Below are 14625 nucleotides of genomic sequence, written 5' to 3' on the forward strand. Positions count from 1 at the left end.
TTAGAAAATCCTAGTAACTAGATCTGTGAGTATGAATATAAAAAATAATGGAAATGTGTAGGAAGCTGAATCTAATTGTTATAATGCAATATGCTGCATAACATGTGACTTACTTTGAAAGTGCTATTGTATTTAGAACAATGCAGAGTCCTTGAAAGACAGGTTCTGACATTGGTACCAAGTGCTGTGATCTATCAGGTTTCCTTGACATGATTGATTGATAATGTGCTTCCAAGTATTCTGACAAGTTGTTGATTCCTGATCAGAACTCAAACAGGCCAGTAGCTTTAATGACAGCATTTTTCATGGTGTAATGAAGTGCAGAATATAGTTGCAAGCTTCTGTTTTATTAGTATGTAAGTGGGTTAATTAATGCAAGTCGTAATATTACATTTTCTTTACTAAACAGTATTTTGATTGCAACACTTTTATTTAAATAAAACATAGTTGTGCATTTTAAAAAAATTTCGTTGCAGGGTTTTCGGACTTTAGAGGATCTTTCTTGTAAGGCCAATCTGTCAAAGCAACAGAAAATAGGACTTCATTACTTTGAAGAGCTACTGTGTAGAATCCCTCGTGAAGAAGTGGAATGTATTGGAAACATTGTAAGCATTCTGTAATAGCTGCCTTATTTTCTTTAAAAGAATACTATGATCAGCTGCTGTGATATTGGAAGAGAGAATTTTATTATGTAACTTTCTTTTTTTAATTGCAGTGTTCTCTTAATGTGAAATTAGTATTCTAGAAACTAAAGTCGTTGGAAAACATAGTAATAATGAAATATTATAAAAATGTGTTTTCAGTGGCATTTTGACTATGCCAATGTACATTTCAAAGTCACAACTTCTTCATCAGTGTTTCCATTCTTGTTTGAGAACCTTTCTTCTTATGTCAAAATTGTGCATCTGTGAATTTTTGTTTTGATATCTAAGAGGAGTGTGTGCTTTCCTGTTGATGTATCATCTTTGAACGTTGCAGAACTGTGGAAAATACAAGTGAAGCAAAAATTTCTAGAAGTTGTGTGGGCCACAAAGTAAGTTGGTAGAGTATGACAACTATACTCCACCTCATTTGTCTTCATAATCGCATCAAGCTAAATTGTCAAATGACAGACAGAACAAGAAAGGATTCTGTATGCAAAGTTCCCCTAACTTCTAAATGAGCCAAAAATACTGCATGGTTATAACTAAACTGACACTGTTCTGAGTGCTGCAGTGTTCATTAATCTGTGCGCTCGTGGTATATGCTGAAAAAAATAATTTTTTTTTTTTTCTCCTACCAGGTGAAAATATGGTACTGTAAGCAGTCAGTAAGCGAAATTTTTCCTGTTTTGGCGTCAGTATACTGTTTGTCACTTCCTCAATTTCTGCACCTAGTGCTCAAGTTGTATCACAGGAATTGACTCTCCCGTGGTCGACAGCTCAATAAATTTTGCATTGCATTTTACTCTGGTATCCGTACATGATTCAGAATGTGCACTAAATGAAGCCTCAAGACAGGCTACATTGTGGTGACTTTGCCCTTGGTTTTTTGGCACACATGGAAATGAATGAGATAAAATGTGGTCGGGTAATCTTCATTGGATGGACAAGGCACATTTTACTCTGCATGGTGCCATGAATGCACAGAACTGACTCATATGAGGTTCTACTCTGCCACATGCTATGCAGGAACATGCACTGCACTGAGTTTATGTGACTGTGTAGTGTGGTTTCACTCTTCTCTCTCTCATTGTCCCTCTAGGGATGACAGCTGGCGGTCCTGTTAAGTATACAGTGACTTCTGCACTTTATAAGGATCTCCATGTTCAGCACATGATTCCAGCTTTGCAAGAATGCAGCTGTGTCCACACCACTGTTTTCATGCAAGGTGGTGCGACACCATTTGTGAAAGGTTGCTTCGAAAAACCTTTGGTAACGATTGCATCATCTCTAGACAGTTTCCAGAAAGTGCGACCTTCCAGATCCTCTGACTTAAATCCATGTGACGTGCTGTGTTGGGTATATCTGAAAGATTGTGCCTATCAGGGATGTATCTGCACTCTTTCTGATCTGAAGGACAGCACACGCTGACATAGGCTCTTATTACACCGGATACGGTATGAACGACTGTTGACTATGCTGTGTTATGGATGCAGCATGTTGCTGAATCAGGTGGTCATATTGAACACATGTTGTAACTTGTAACCGTATCCTAATAAACGTGCCAGTTCCACCACTATCATGTGTTTGATTGTTCCTCCTCTTTTCCTGCACCCACATCCCATCCTGACTACTTACAGCACCATATTTTCATCTGGTGGCAGTAAGCGTATACTGCAAGTACACCGATTAATGAACATACCTACACTATTACATTATCCTGTGATGTATGCAGCCCACTTGGCAGCACTTGGAATGCTGCCTGTTTAATTATAACCATTCAGTGCTTCCTTAAATTGGCTTCTGGACCATAAAACTGAGAGTTTATGAATGCAGTTCAGTCTAGAGTTATATGAGCATGGAACATGTAAGACCCCACCGGCCTTGTGGCCTGTTAAGTGGATGCCACACTGATCTGCTATTGATGTGCAGGTGACTCCCCAAGACTTAGATGTGAAATCAAGAAGCTGTTGTGCAGTGGAAATGTAGTAAAATTAATGGTCCTAACAAATGAATCTAGGGCATTGTCATTATAAAAAGCAATAGTAATAAGAGCGTAGAGGAGGGGTTTGTCTAGCTACTGAATTTAAAGAGTGGTACAGAGTGACGCAGGTTTATTATGTGCAAAAGTTCAATCAAGGGTGAAAACATGGTTTGATAGAAGCACAAAATTAACTCCTTATGATTGCTAATATAAAGGAAATTATGACATACAATCATGAAAAGACAAATCGAGCGAGGTGGCACAATGGTTAGCACACTGGACTCACATCCGGGAGGGTAACAGTTCAAACCCATGTCCAGCCATCTCGGTCCAGGTTTTCCACGATTTCCCTAAATCACTTCAAGCAAATACCAGAATGGTTTCTTTGAAAGGGCCCGGTCGACTTCCTTCCCATCCTTCCCTCATCGGATGGGACCGATGACCTCGCTATTTGGTTCCCTCTCCCAAAGCAAACCGACCAACCGTGAAAAGACTTAATGAAATGTTTGTTAAAACCTGTGGACATTGGATGAAGGAAGCATCAGACTGTTTATTCACATTTTATCAAACAAACAAATATGTGATTCTGAAGGGGACATTTCTTCAACCTAATCTTGGTTAAAGGATGTTGCATCCTACTGCCCAGAATGCCTGAATTATTAGTGAGCCACTGGTTACTTAGAACAGTACTGAAACAAGATCCCGTTAAGTTAATGAATACACACATACATGTTCCTAACTGCTCTCAGCTGCCCTTTGCCTTGGCAGCAAGAGCTTACCATGTTTCCTCTTTGCTGCAATGTGAACTGCATATGCTGCCTTGTCACATGTGGCAGCCGTTTAGGTGCTGGATATGAGCCTCATCTGAAAATTACAGTCTCCAAATATCTCTCTCCTCCATATCACTGCACCCCAGTCCCATGTCCAAAGCTAAGTCTTGATACTTCTGAAATCCCTGTATTTCCTCATCCAGAATCTGAATGCACAGTGTCCGCAAAATCCTCTCTGTTCCCAGTTCTTTCAAAATGCAGTTGCTTATCAATCATAAAGTTTATTAGTCATTTTCCCAGTGGGAAAACTCGTGATGAAACTTGCCCTCTATCCTCTGAAAAAAGCTGGTCAATCTCCTAATTTTTGAAGTCGGCAAATTATTAACAATCGGCAACAATCTCCCACTCTCAGAAAAGTTTCAGTGCCAGCCAGAGCAAGTAGCAACTTTGCTGTCTTTCTTCGAAAAATGATGCCCAATCTCCAACTCAAACTTCCCTTCTTAGGATGGGCCAATCATTGACATTCCCACTATTTTCTGCAGTGCTCGGGTCAACAAACTTCGTGGCAAGGGTACAGACTGATGGTGTGCCGGCTCTCTGGATGGAGAGAACAGGCAGATTGCATATTTCTAGATATCTGCAAAGTGTTTGACACGTGGCACACTGCAGACTCTTAATAAAAGTTGTAGTATATGAAATATGTTCTTAGATATGTGAGTGAGTGTCTCAAAGACTTTTTAAGTGATAGAACCTAGTACATTATACTAGATGATGAGTGTTCTACAGAGACAAAGGTATTGTCAGGAGTGCCCCAGGGAAATGTGATAGAACCATTCTTGTTCTCTATGTACAGTCTTAGACATAAAACCCAGCTGGCAGCTGACCTCTGCAGAGACTTAAGTTGAGGTCATTCACTTAAGGCAGCAAATATAACCGGCTGCCCCTTAAAATTCTAAGTCTGGCCATATGCACTATATGGCAGCACTGCACAATGCAGAAGTGTATGGAGCAAGTGCTATCACTCTTCACGGACTGTTAATGGTGCTGTATCTGCTCATGGTATAGTGGTAAGCATTGCAAAACAATTCCCCCAGACAGCTCGTGGCTGCATCAAGATCAGTACAGTTCATACTCGAGAGTTTCCTCACTCTACAGCAGCACACCATCTACTGCCTAAAGTCAGGTGCCATGCAACCAGTCAATTGTGGCATGGCACTATGTGAAAAAAGGTGTAACATTTGATTCATACTATTCGCTATGAGTTTATTAAAGGGATGAAGGTAACAGAGGCAGCTCAGAACCTTTATATCTTGTGTGGGGTTGACCTTTTCGGAAAACATGTTGGGAAAATATTTTTTTCTTTCAAAAAAGATAGTTCTTGCATGAATAATTTTTCACATTTGGGAAGTCTCAATAACAGGCATACGTAGTGAACTGCAATCATTTAAACATTGTGCAAAATTTGCATTCAGTTGTCAAGGTTCATAAGTCTGGAGCACGAGTACTGAGTGCACTAAGTCAAAGCAACAAAAGTCAAATGGATGACTATTGCTGCAGTTTTGCTTGAACATCATCAATTTGCTCATTGAAAATTCCTGTGCAATGTATTTACTGGTGGTGATGTGTGATGATGCCTTTATGTTAACTTATTAGAAGAAATGAATGACTGACCTCTAGCAAAAGACATATACTTGAGCAAAGGTCAGTCTGAACTAAATATTTTGCATGGAGTTGGTCAAAAATGTGTTTGCACCAAGAACCCCTCCCCAGGAGTGTGCATATCACAGCTGTTGTTTGTTGCCAATAACTAACACACCTTTTGCTCGCAGGATAAGAATGACAACCTACATACCTGCTTCCTGTGTTGCTACTATAAGATAATGCTCTCTGTTGATTTCACAAACAAAACTATCCAGGAGTTTTTTTTTAAAGTCATCTCTCATGCATTTATTCCTCTGATATTACACCCTCAAATGTTTACCTTTCTCACTCCTTATCGAAAAACCATCATGAAAGTACCTTTCTGGATGAAAATATAATTCAAACGTAGTTTGATGACATTTTTAACCTGTAGAATTCTACAGGTGTGGAATTGGTAAATTATCTGAGCATTGTCAGACTGTTTTAGACAGTGTGAAAGAATAGTCTGTTTATGAATAATTTGTATCTGATGTAAAGTAATGGAAAATGTTATTAGATTAGACATTGTACTAAGAGAAATGAAATGCTACCACAAAAACTATATACCCAAAGTATATTGTAATAAAACATAAAGTATCTGTAACATGAATGAGCGTGTATCAGCATGAATTAGCAAGATATTACTCACACTGGATTTTGAAATGATCTACAGTTACTTGCTTCCCTGTGTCACTCTTAAGTAGTATAGATACGTGGTAGTTCACATGTAAAATAAATAATATTTCCTTGTTGATGTTGATTTTAGATCTGCCTGGCTATAGCTCTGTCACAAAACTGATGTCAGTGAGACTCAAAACATGAGCCAAAGCAGCCTTTGCTTCACAGGCGAGCATGTTACTTCTGAGCTATCAAAGAGCCATTGTATTATTGCTTCCCTTATTGCCCCACTTGTGGCAATAACAGCTAAATAATAATGTGAAAGACAAGGTTAGTTTCAATCTCCACATGGAATTTGCAACTAAACTGAACTCAAAACTATAAGTTGATAACCTTATTTCACACTATTGTACAGCTCAGTCAGTTTATTCAATGAAAGTGTTTCTAATATATCAAGTGAATTTAGCAGGTTGATTTTGTGCCATCGAGGAGGTAACTCATCATTCACAGAGTTGCCAAACATATCCAGCAATGTTGCCACGATTCAATTATACTTCTAGCAAGAAGAATACCAGCAATGTGTTCCTTGAGCAGCAGCAAAGTGACTACAGATTCTCTCCCAAGGACACAGTTGCTGATATTCGGAATACCAAAAGTATGTGTCACTCAGTCTTATTAACATTTCTGTAACTAGGTTTTGGGTACTAGAGCATAATTATTAATAGTACTCAAATGCACTGACTGCAAACTGAAGATGATACATCAATAACTGTTGCAGTTATTTGTGGGTTTCTGTCTTAAATGTAATGAAAAGTAAAAAGCTCATCACCAGACTTGATTCATTTTTCTGGAGCATCTTCAGCATTTATAATATCAATGGTATGAGTAGGCAATACATCTTTTTTATAATTATATGAATTATAAACTTTTTGTGAGGTTGTTATCATTGGCACTATCCAGTCCTCCGTGTTCTCAGTGGTATGTCGTGGGGAGCGGATCGAACCGTCCTACTTCGTCTATATCGGTCGATCGTCCGCTCCAAGCTGGATTATGGGAGCTTCGTATACTCCTCTGCACGGCCATCCATCTTACGCCGCCTCAACTCCATACAACATCGGGGTTTACGACTTGCGATCGGAGCATTTTATACTAGTCCCGTAGAGAGTCTTCATGCTGACGCTGGCGAATTGCCACTCACCTACCGGCGCGATATACTGCTTTGTCGGTATGCCTGTCGGCTACTGTCAATGCCTGACCATCTGTCTTATCGTTCCTTTTTTGACGACTCTCTCGACCGTCAATACGGGTTGTATGTCTCTGCCCTGCTACCCCCTGGAGTTCGCTTTTGTCGCCTCCTTCAACACCTTAATTTTTCACTCCCTGCAACCTTTCGAGTGGGCGAGAGCTACACGCCACCTTGGCTCCAGGCTCAGGTCCGCGTTCACCTTGACCTCAGCTCGCTCCCAAAAGAGGTTACCCCCGGTTCGGTCCACCACTCCCGTTTTTTGGAACTTCGTTCGAAGTTCATCAACATGACTTTCATTTATACAGATGGCTCTAAGACCAATGACGGGGTCGGGTGTTCCTTTATTGTCGGGGCACAAAGTTTCCAATACCGGCTCCATGGCCATTGTTCGGTCTTCATAGCTGAGCTCTTTGCCCTCTACCAGGCTGTTCTTTACATCTGCCGCCACCGACGTTCTGCTTATGTCATCTGCTCCGACTCCCTGAGCGCCATCCAGAGCCTCAGTGATCCGTACCCGGTTCACCCTTTCGTACACCGGATCCAACGCTCTCTTCAGCAGCTGGTGGACGTCGGTTCTCCGGTTAGCTTTATGTGGGTTCCTGGCCATGTCGGTATCCCTGGGAACGAAGCTGCAGATGCCGCGGCCAAAGCTGCGGTCCTCCAGCCTCGGACAGCTTCTTGTTGTGTCCCTTCATCCGATTTTAGCAGGGTCATTTGTCGGCGCATTTAATCGCTGTGGCATGCCGATTGGGCTGCACTTACAGACAACAAGCTTCGGGCCTTAAAACCTCTTCCCGTGGCTTGGACGTCCTCCTCACGCCCTTCTCGGCGGGAGGAGGTAGTTTTGGCCCGGTTAAGAATTGGACACTGCCGATTCAGCCATCGCCATCTGCTGACGGCTGCGCCGGCGCCGTTCTGCCCATGTGGGCACTTGCTGACGGTTCGACACATTTTACTGTCCTGTCCAGATTTTAACACACTGCGTCTAGATCTTAACCTGCCAAGTACTTTCGATGCCATTTTAGCGGATGACCCACGAGCAGCTGCTCGTGTTCTTCGTTTTATCAATTTGACAAACCTCTCTAAGGACATTTGATGATGCTGTTTTTTAATCCTATGCCTGTCAGTCTGTCTTTTATCGTGTTTTCCCTTTTAGTTGTTGTTGTCAACTTGTGCCTCGCGGTGCATTATTAGAGTAGTCAGGGCGCTAATGACCATTGAAGTTGTGCGCACAAAAAAAAAAAAAAAAAAAAAAAAAAAAAAAAAAAAAAAAAAAAAAAAATTGGCACTATCCCTATAAGAAAGGAATGTAGAGACAACACGACATTGATTGCAAAATGTGGACACCCCCAGGGAGACCTTATAAGCTATGAAAAGAAATAAAGTTCCAATCAAGAAAGGCTACTGTACAGGAAACCACATATAATGAAAGAAAATGTGGGCTCAAAAAGCTGTTGAAAATTAAACAGTCACTGCTAGTGAGGCATCAAGAATGTGAACATTCTTCCATTTCTGTAGTAGAGGTAAATACAGAAAGAAGCAGGTTTCCCACAACATAAATGACGAGACATTGTAATGTATTCATAAAGTAATTTTCCAACTTACTGTCACTTATCACGCAAGGATTGTTTGAATGTTTCACCAAAGCTACACATAAAAATCTAGCAAATGTAGTAAGATAATTCAGATCCAATCCTGGAAGTCTGCCAAATATCACTCACTCACCAAACATTTTCTGGATGGCATTTTATATATAAATGCTTTTTGAGACAATAAAAGTGATTTGCGAACATTTGTGTTGTTATCTATGTAATAACATTTTAACTTCCATCCTTGTTTATTGTTTTGTGATGCCCTTAGTTCATGTCATATACATGTGAATCAGAGTGTAGCCCATATAGTCAAATAAATAATGGCCAGTATGATTCATAGCAGTGGAAACAAGAATGCAGTGATCTTATTTCTTAAGTGGCTGTAGCATATAAAACTTGTGTTGTGACTGTCATTTGAGTTGCATGGAAGACCGTAATATTCATTAAGAAATTATCTACAGAGTAAATGAAATTACCACAAGAAGTAACTCTGTGCCTGCTTGGTGCTATTGAGACAAGTGCTTCGCATATTAGGTGCAGCAGATTGATGGGAATTTTCCTTCAAATGTTAACACTTTTTTGTTCAATTATCTTCTTGTTACTGAGGGAAACATGAGGCAGTGTAGCAAAGCAGTTACTGCTAGTTGTAAATTGGTGTGTAGTCTGTGCTTGCTGATGGAGCAGGATGAAGTAAGTAGAGCTTAATCAAAGCTGTTGCCTATAAGATATGCCGACTCTCCTGTTCTACCTTTACTTAGGTAACCAGTGCTAGGGTAAGTGTGTCACCACTAATGTCATTCAGACCAGGTGGACAATGTAACACCGCTGTATTTCACTTAGTACCCATTCCATTCCGATCATACAGTTGTTACTGCCATTTACTCAGTATGAGTACCGTATTTACTCGAATCTAAGCTGCACTCGAATCTAAGCCGCACCTGAAAAATGAGACTTGAAATCATGGAAAAAAAATTTTCCCGAATCTAAGCCGCACCTGAAATTTGAGACTCGAAATTCAAGGGGAGAGAAAAATTTTATGCCGCACCTCCAAATCGAAACAAAGTTGGTCCATTGTAATATGAGACACAATTTAGGTCGAATGAATGACGAAACAGCTACAGTAGTTTGGTTCGAGTCGTAAGCTTAGCAGTTAAGCTTTACCAGGTAGCCATTGCTTCGCGTCAGGCGCTCCGTCCTCATTTATACAGGTACCCTTCCATTTTCATGTGATTCGTCTGGTTTGAATTGATTGCTTATTTTTCTTTGATCTGATAAGTGCCGTTCTCTTTGTTATAGGTGTTTACGTCACTCTAAGCTGAAAATGCATTACTGTACTGTGTCCTGCATTGTTTATCGCATTCTGATAATGAGTGTTTATGGCCTATCGCTGCTCGCGGCATGGCTTGCTTTTGTGTGCGCGCTACCGCCGCAAGAGAGAGAGAGAGAGAAGAATCGTCACATTAGCGAAACAATAGCAAGAGACTATTTGTTGTTAGTTACACTGCTGCTTTCTTTGATAATGATCAACAAGAACCAAATAATAGACTGCGTATGACAGATGATGTTCTGAACGAGAGTTTAGCGAAAATTTTTCTCCGTTTGAAAATCTTTGCAGACGCCTCTTTAGTACATTACATTCTGCACAGAAATTAGAGTCATCTTAGATTTAAAAATCTAGTCAAGTGCCGTGCTTCACTTCTGATTGTATCACTATTAGGCATAACAATAATACGAATATAAACATGACATGGTATGTATATTCTTCCGCGTTTGCTGTTCTCACACACTAGTTTCGTAGTTTATTAGGCAGACAGGATTTAAATGACATAGCAGCAAACACGAAAGAATACATGGCAAAATGTTTATATTTGTATTAATCTTATGGTGAAGAGAATACTGCATGTGATTCACAATTCATAAAAGTTCCTATTAGCAACCATCTCTTCTCACAGGTAGGAAAAAATTCAGAATGTAGAGTTGGCCATATTGACAAACATCCCAGTCTTGCCAGTCGGATTTTCGTAGCCCATTGAAATGCTGTTACATTCGAAGGAGAACAATACGGAATTTGTATTTACTTCGTTGGATAATGTATGAAAATGCAGTGGTCGAAACTCGGAGCGGAGAAAAAAACTCGTCTTCCACCTTTTTTTAATTTATTTACTGACGCAGAGGTTTTGGCGCCAGTATTTATCTTTGTGCTTGCAAAGCATGCCTGTGTAGCGCTACATATATTCGACGGCAGAAGTTAGTTGTGGCGGCACCTACCAACATTTTTCAGAACTTCCGCTTACTTTGCACTCGATTCTAAGCCGCAGGCGGTTTTTTGGATTACAAAAACTGGAAAAAAAGTGCGGCTTAGATTCGAGTAAATACGGTACAATATAAATGCTACTGATTGTTTGCCAAAACAAACAAAAAGTACTTATGAATGAGAATTTCTATTTGCAGTACACCTAAGACTGATATCCAAAATAATATAAGAAGTTAACAAGATGGAACAAAGGACAGAGACTCTGCTTTTTTTATAGAGTTTTTGCAGTTTGATCTTAATTAATTCATGATAGTTGCACACTAGCTGGTCCTTTCTGCCATCAAAATATTTGTGTGGGTATTATCACAGTTTAATTTCCTTAACACTTCATTACCTTAGGCAATACTCCATTTTGGGTTGAATATGATTCGGAACATGGTCTTAATTTGGTTTTCAGTCCATCTCCTGACAACTCATGGAATGATATCTGAACTGTTCTGACAGTTGTGTTGCCTGTTATCTGAATTCTGGAAGGAGTTATGGCATCTGGCAGTCAGTACTGAATGCAGATATGCACAAAATGTTCACAGCTCTAATTGGTACTCCCCTTTGCTGCATGTTCCCCATACTGTAATTATTACAATAACAAAATGCTCGTGTTGCTGAAAGACCCAATGTGCACAAGTTCTTAATTAAGTATCTGTGAGCAACAGTAATGCGTTAAGGGAAACAGACTGTCAGACAAAAGAATGGAGAACCCCTTAGTTTTGCAACATTTCTCATTTGGACTATGATAAGAATCTCGCGCCATACTGTGTTTCAGAATGCTAAAATTTATATTTTCTCATTTCATACTAAAACAAATGCTGTTGGATGAGAGGAGTGAACGAATTATATCCTTCTGAGCAATATTATTTTCTTGTGTGCTAATACTGAGTGTAGACAATGTCTTTAATTTTGATTTGAATAGTGTGTAAATTTGGTATCACTCGATTTTACTTCTTCTTAGGATTCAGAGCAATTGGACCATCTAACACTGGTAATATTCTGATCACTAATGATGAGATATTTATTCCACTTGTTCCATCAAATCTGTGAATAGAGTTTCATGTTGGCTGCTTGACTAACATGCAGAAAGGGATGTCTGCACACTGCATTCAGAGCCAAGATGATGTCTTTGTGTTTATATTGTAGCATCTGAGAGGCATCTCGCAATTCAGAGGCAAGCTGCTAGATTTGTTACTGGTAGGTTCGGACAACACATAAGTGTTATGGGAACTCAAATGGGAACCCCTGGAGGGAAGGCGATGACCTTTTCCAGAAATACTATTGAGAAAATTTAGAGAACTGTTGTTTGAAGCTGGCTGCCAAACAATTCTACTGCCGGCAACATACATTGCATGTAAGGACTGCGAAGATAGGACACAAGAAATTAGGGCTCAAATGGAGGCATAGAGACAGTTATTCTGCCCTTCCTCTATTTGTGAGTGGAAAAGGAAAGGAAATGACTAGTAGTGGTACAAGGTACCCTCTGCCAAGCACCGTGCTGTGGTTTTTGGAGTATCTGTGTAGGTGTAGATCTGCTGTAGTGTCAGTCGGTCAGTTATCATAAACAAATTCAGCGCTGTTGGTGCTAAACATATTTTAGACATAATACCTGCACTAAGAATTTAGTTAACGTAACATTCAGGACACAGGTTGGGTAAAAATGAATTTTGTAACTTGCCATTGCATTAAAGTGCTTCACAATAGTATTTAATGCAATTTTTATTGTTGCTCATATTTTAAATCTTAATCATATCTATTAATGCACTGTGCAAATGTGAACACTCTCTCTCTCTCTCTCTCTCTCTCTCTCTCTCTCTCTCTCTCTCTCTCTCTCTGTCATTGCAGTTGTTGTAGTTAGTGTGATAGATGACCAACGTCAGTTCGACAACATCTGCACCAGTCCATTTCTTAGCTGCCTTCAAATGAGTGAGCTTCTCAGTTTCCTGGCAGCGCAAGAACTGGGAGGAGGAGACTGAAAGATAACGGACGTTTGTTCTGATGAGCTGGGTTAAAACAACACTTGACTATCAGATGATCCTCTGCTTGGCTTTTGTGGAAGAGTATACTTCTAATAACAAATCCTTCCATCTTCATCACATAGGATTTCTTGAAGGTGCTGTGGCATTGATTGCACTAACTGCACAGTGGTTTATCTCCCAGCATACATTTATATGTTTATTCAAATGTCACTTGGGTTTGTGGGTCCATAAGGCAATGAAATTGATAGCACCAGTCACATATTCTCTATGAGGTTGAGGTCTAGTGATCGTGGAACAAATGCCATTAGCTTGATCCTGTCTTAGCCCTGAAACCAATCCTGAGCAACGCTGCTATGATGGATGGGGCTGTGGTCCTGTAAATAAATTGTTGTCTGTGTATTTCATCTATTTGTATTTTTAAAAAAGTATTTGTAACTGGCACATTGATTAGTATCTTCTACAGTATTTAAGAATTCAGGTCATGTCATAGCTGAGAGACCTAAAGTGAACAGTCCGATTAGGAATGTGGTTTACTGAGTCCATCATACGGTGAGACTTATAGCTCGCTGAGAGCCACATTAAGACCAATTGCCTGAATCAGATGTGAATGATGAGGTATCAAACTGAGATATATAAAACATTAGACGATTTTAACTTCTGCATTGCAACTGTGCTTTAGCAAATGTACAAGGAAATTTGAAGAATATGCCATAGTAGTTGCTGCGAATTCAGAAAAAAAGACTAAAAAGATCAACATAGACGTGAAAACATTGGATACTAAAGGTAATCAAGCCAAGCTGTTCAACTAGCTTGTAAGTAGTCCTGTAATTATAACAGATGCCTAATTCAAGTGAATAGAAGAACAGTAATAACAAAACAAGCATTTATGGTTAAGACATTCCAACAATTTAACACAAAAGAAAAACTATGAATCTCCAATGGACAATGTACTGTATGCGATTCACGTCTCGATGAACCCTGAGGAATCAAGCAGAGAATGGGCTGGATGAATAGCAATTTACATGCAGAGGACAAAGAACAGAACAATCTAGATCAACATATTTTATATCTGAATTCACAACAAATAAGGCAAATGGATAAAATAGAAAATGAAGATGAAAAATCATTTGTCACACCTTTAGACACATCCTCTTCCTCATCAATATATTTAGCGGCAATGTATGAGATAGAAGCTATGAGAGCAAGAGAGGAAGCTACTTTCTGGACATCATGACAAGAACAAAATGCAAAAACAATATTGGAGCATCAAGAGAATACCAAACTAACAGAGTAAGATGCTTACTTTCACAAGTTGCAGCATGTGGAAAATGAATGGGTGAATATTTGAAAACTATCACAAATCTTTACTGCTGCTTGCTGTTCATATCTGCAGGAAATATACGCCTCCTTGAATATACAGCAACTCAGTGTTTGGCTTCATTATGTATTCTATAATATTAAATAGATTTCTCTATTGAGGACGAAGTGTAACTATAAAACAAGGGAATCAGATTTTATAAAAGTTCTCTACACTACAATTACATAAAGCCAATTTTATCCAAAACATTTTCATTTATGTGCTTCTTCTTCTTTTTCTTCTCCTTTTGCACTTCGAAGCTGAGGCACTTGTGCCTGATCCATCTTTACTTTTCACTGCCACTTCATTCTGGGCCTTCCTACATCCCTTCTTCCTCCTGGTTGGTACAGCATGGCTAGACATGAACTTATGTCTGCATTCATTCTTTGTAGGCAAGTTTCCATATTATTTATTTAGTCAAATCTTTTCATTAATATTATAAATATCGAATTCATT

At 39.5% G+C, this 14625-nt stretch overlaps 1 protein-coding gene across 2 annotated transcripts in view; it reads left to right on the top strand.

Annotated features, from left to right (window-relative positions):
* The window catches only part of LOC126092283 (DNA polymerase lambda-like), a 161664-nt gene that overhangs the window by 48809 nt on the left and 98230 nt on the right, over positions 1–14625 (top strand). For both annotated transcript variants that reach the window (XM_049907800.1, XM_049907801.1), the window contains exon 4: positions 477–605. In XM_049907800.1, the coding sequence (XP_049763757.1) occupies positions 477–605 (129 nt within the window). The remainder of the gene's footprint in view (positions 1–476; positions 606–14625) is intronic.

The sequence above is a fragment of the Schistocerca cancellata genome, chromosome 7 (assembly GCF_023864275.1).
Source record: "Schistocerca cancellata isolate TAMUIC-IGC-003103 chromosome 7, iqSchCanc2.1, whole genome shotgun sequence".
In the NCBI taxonomy this organism is placed as follows: domain Eukaryota; kingdom Metazoa; phylum Arthropoda; class Insecta; order Orthoptera; family Acrididae; genus Schistocerca; species Schistocerca cancellata.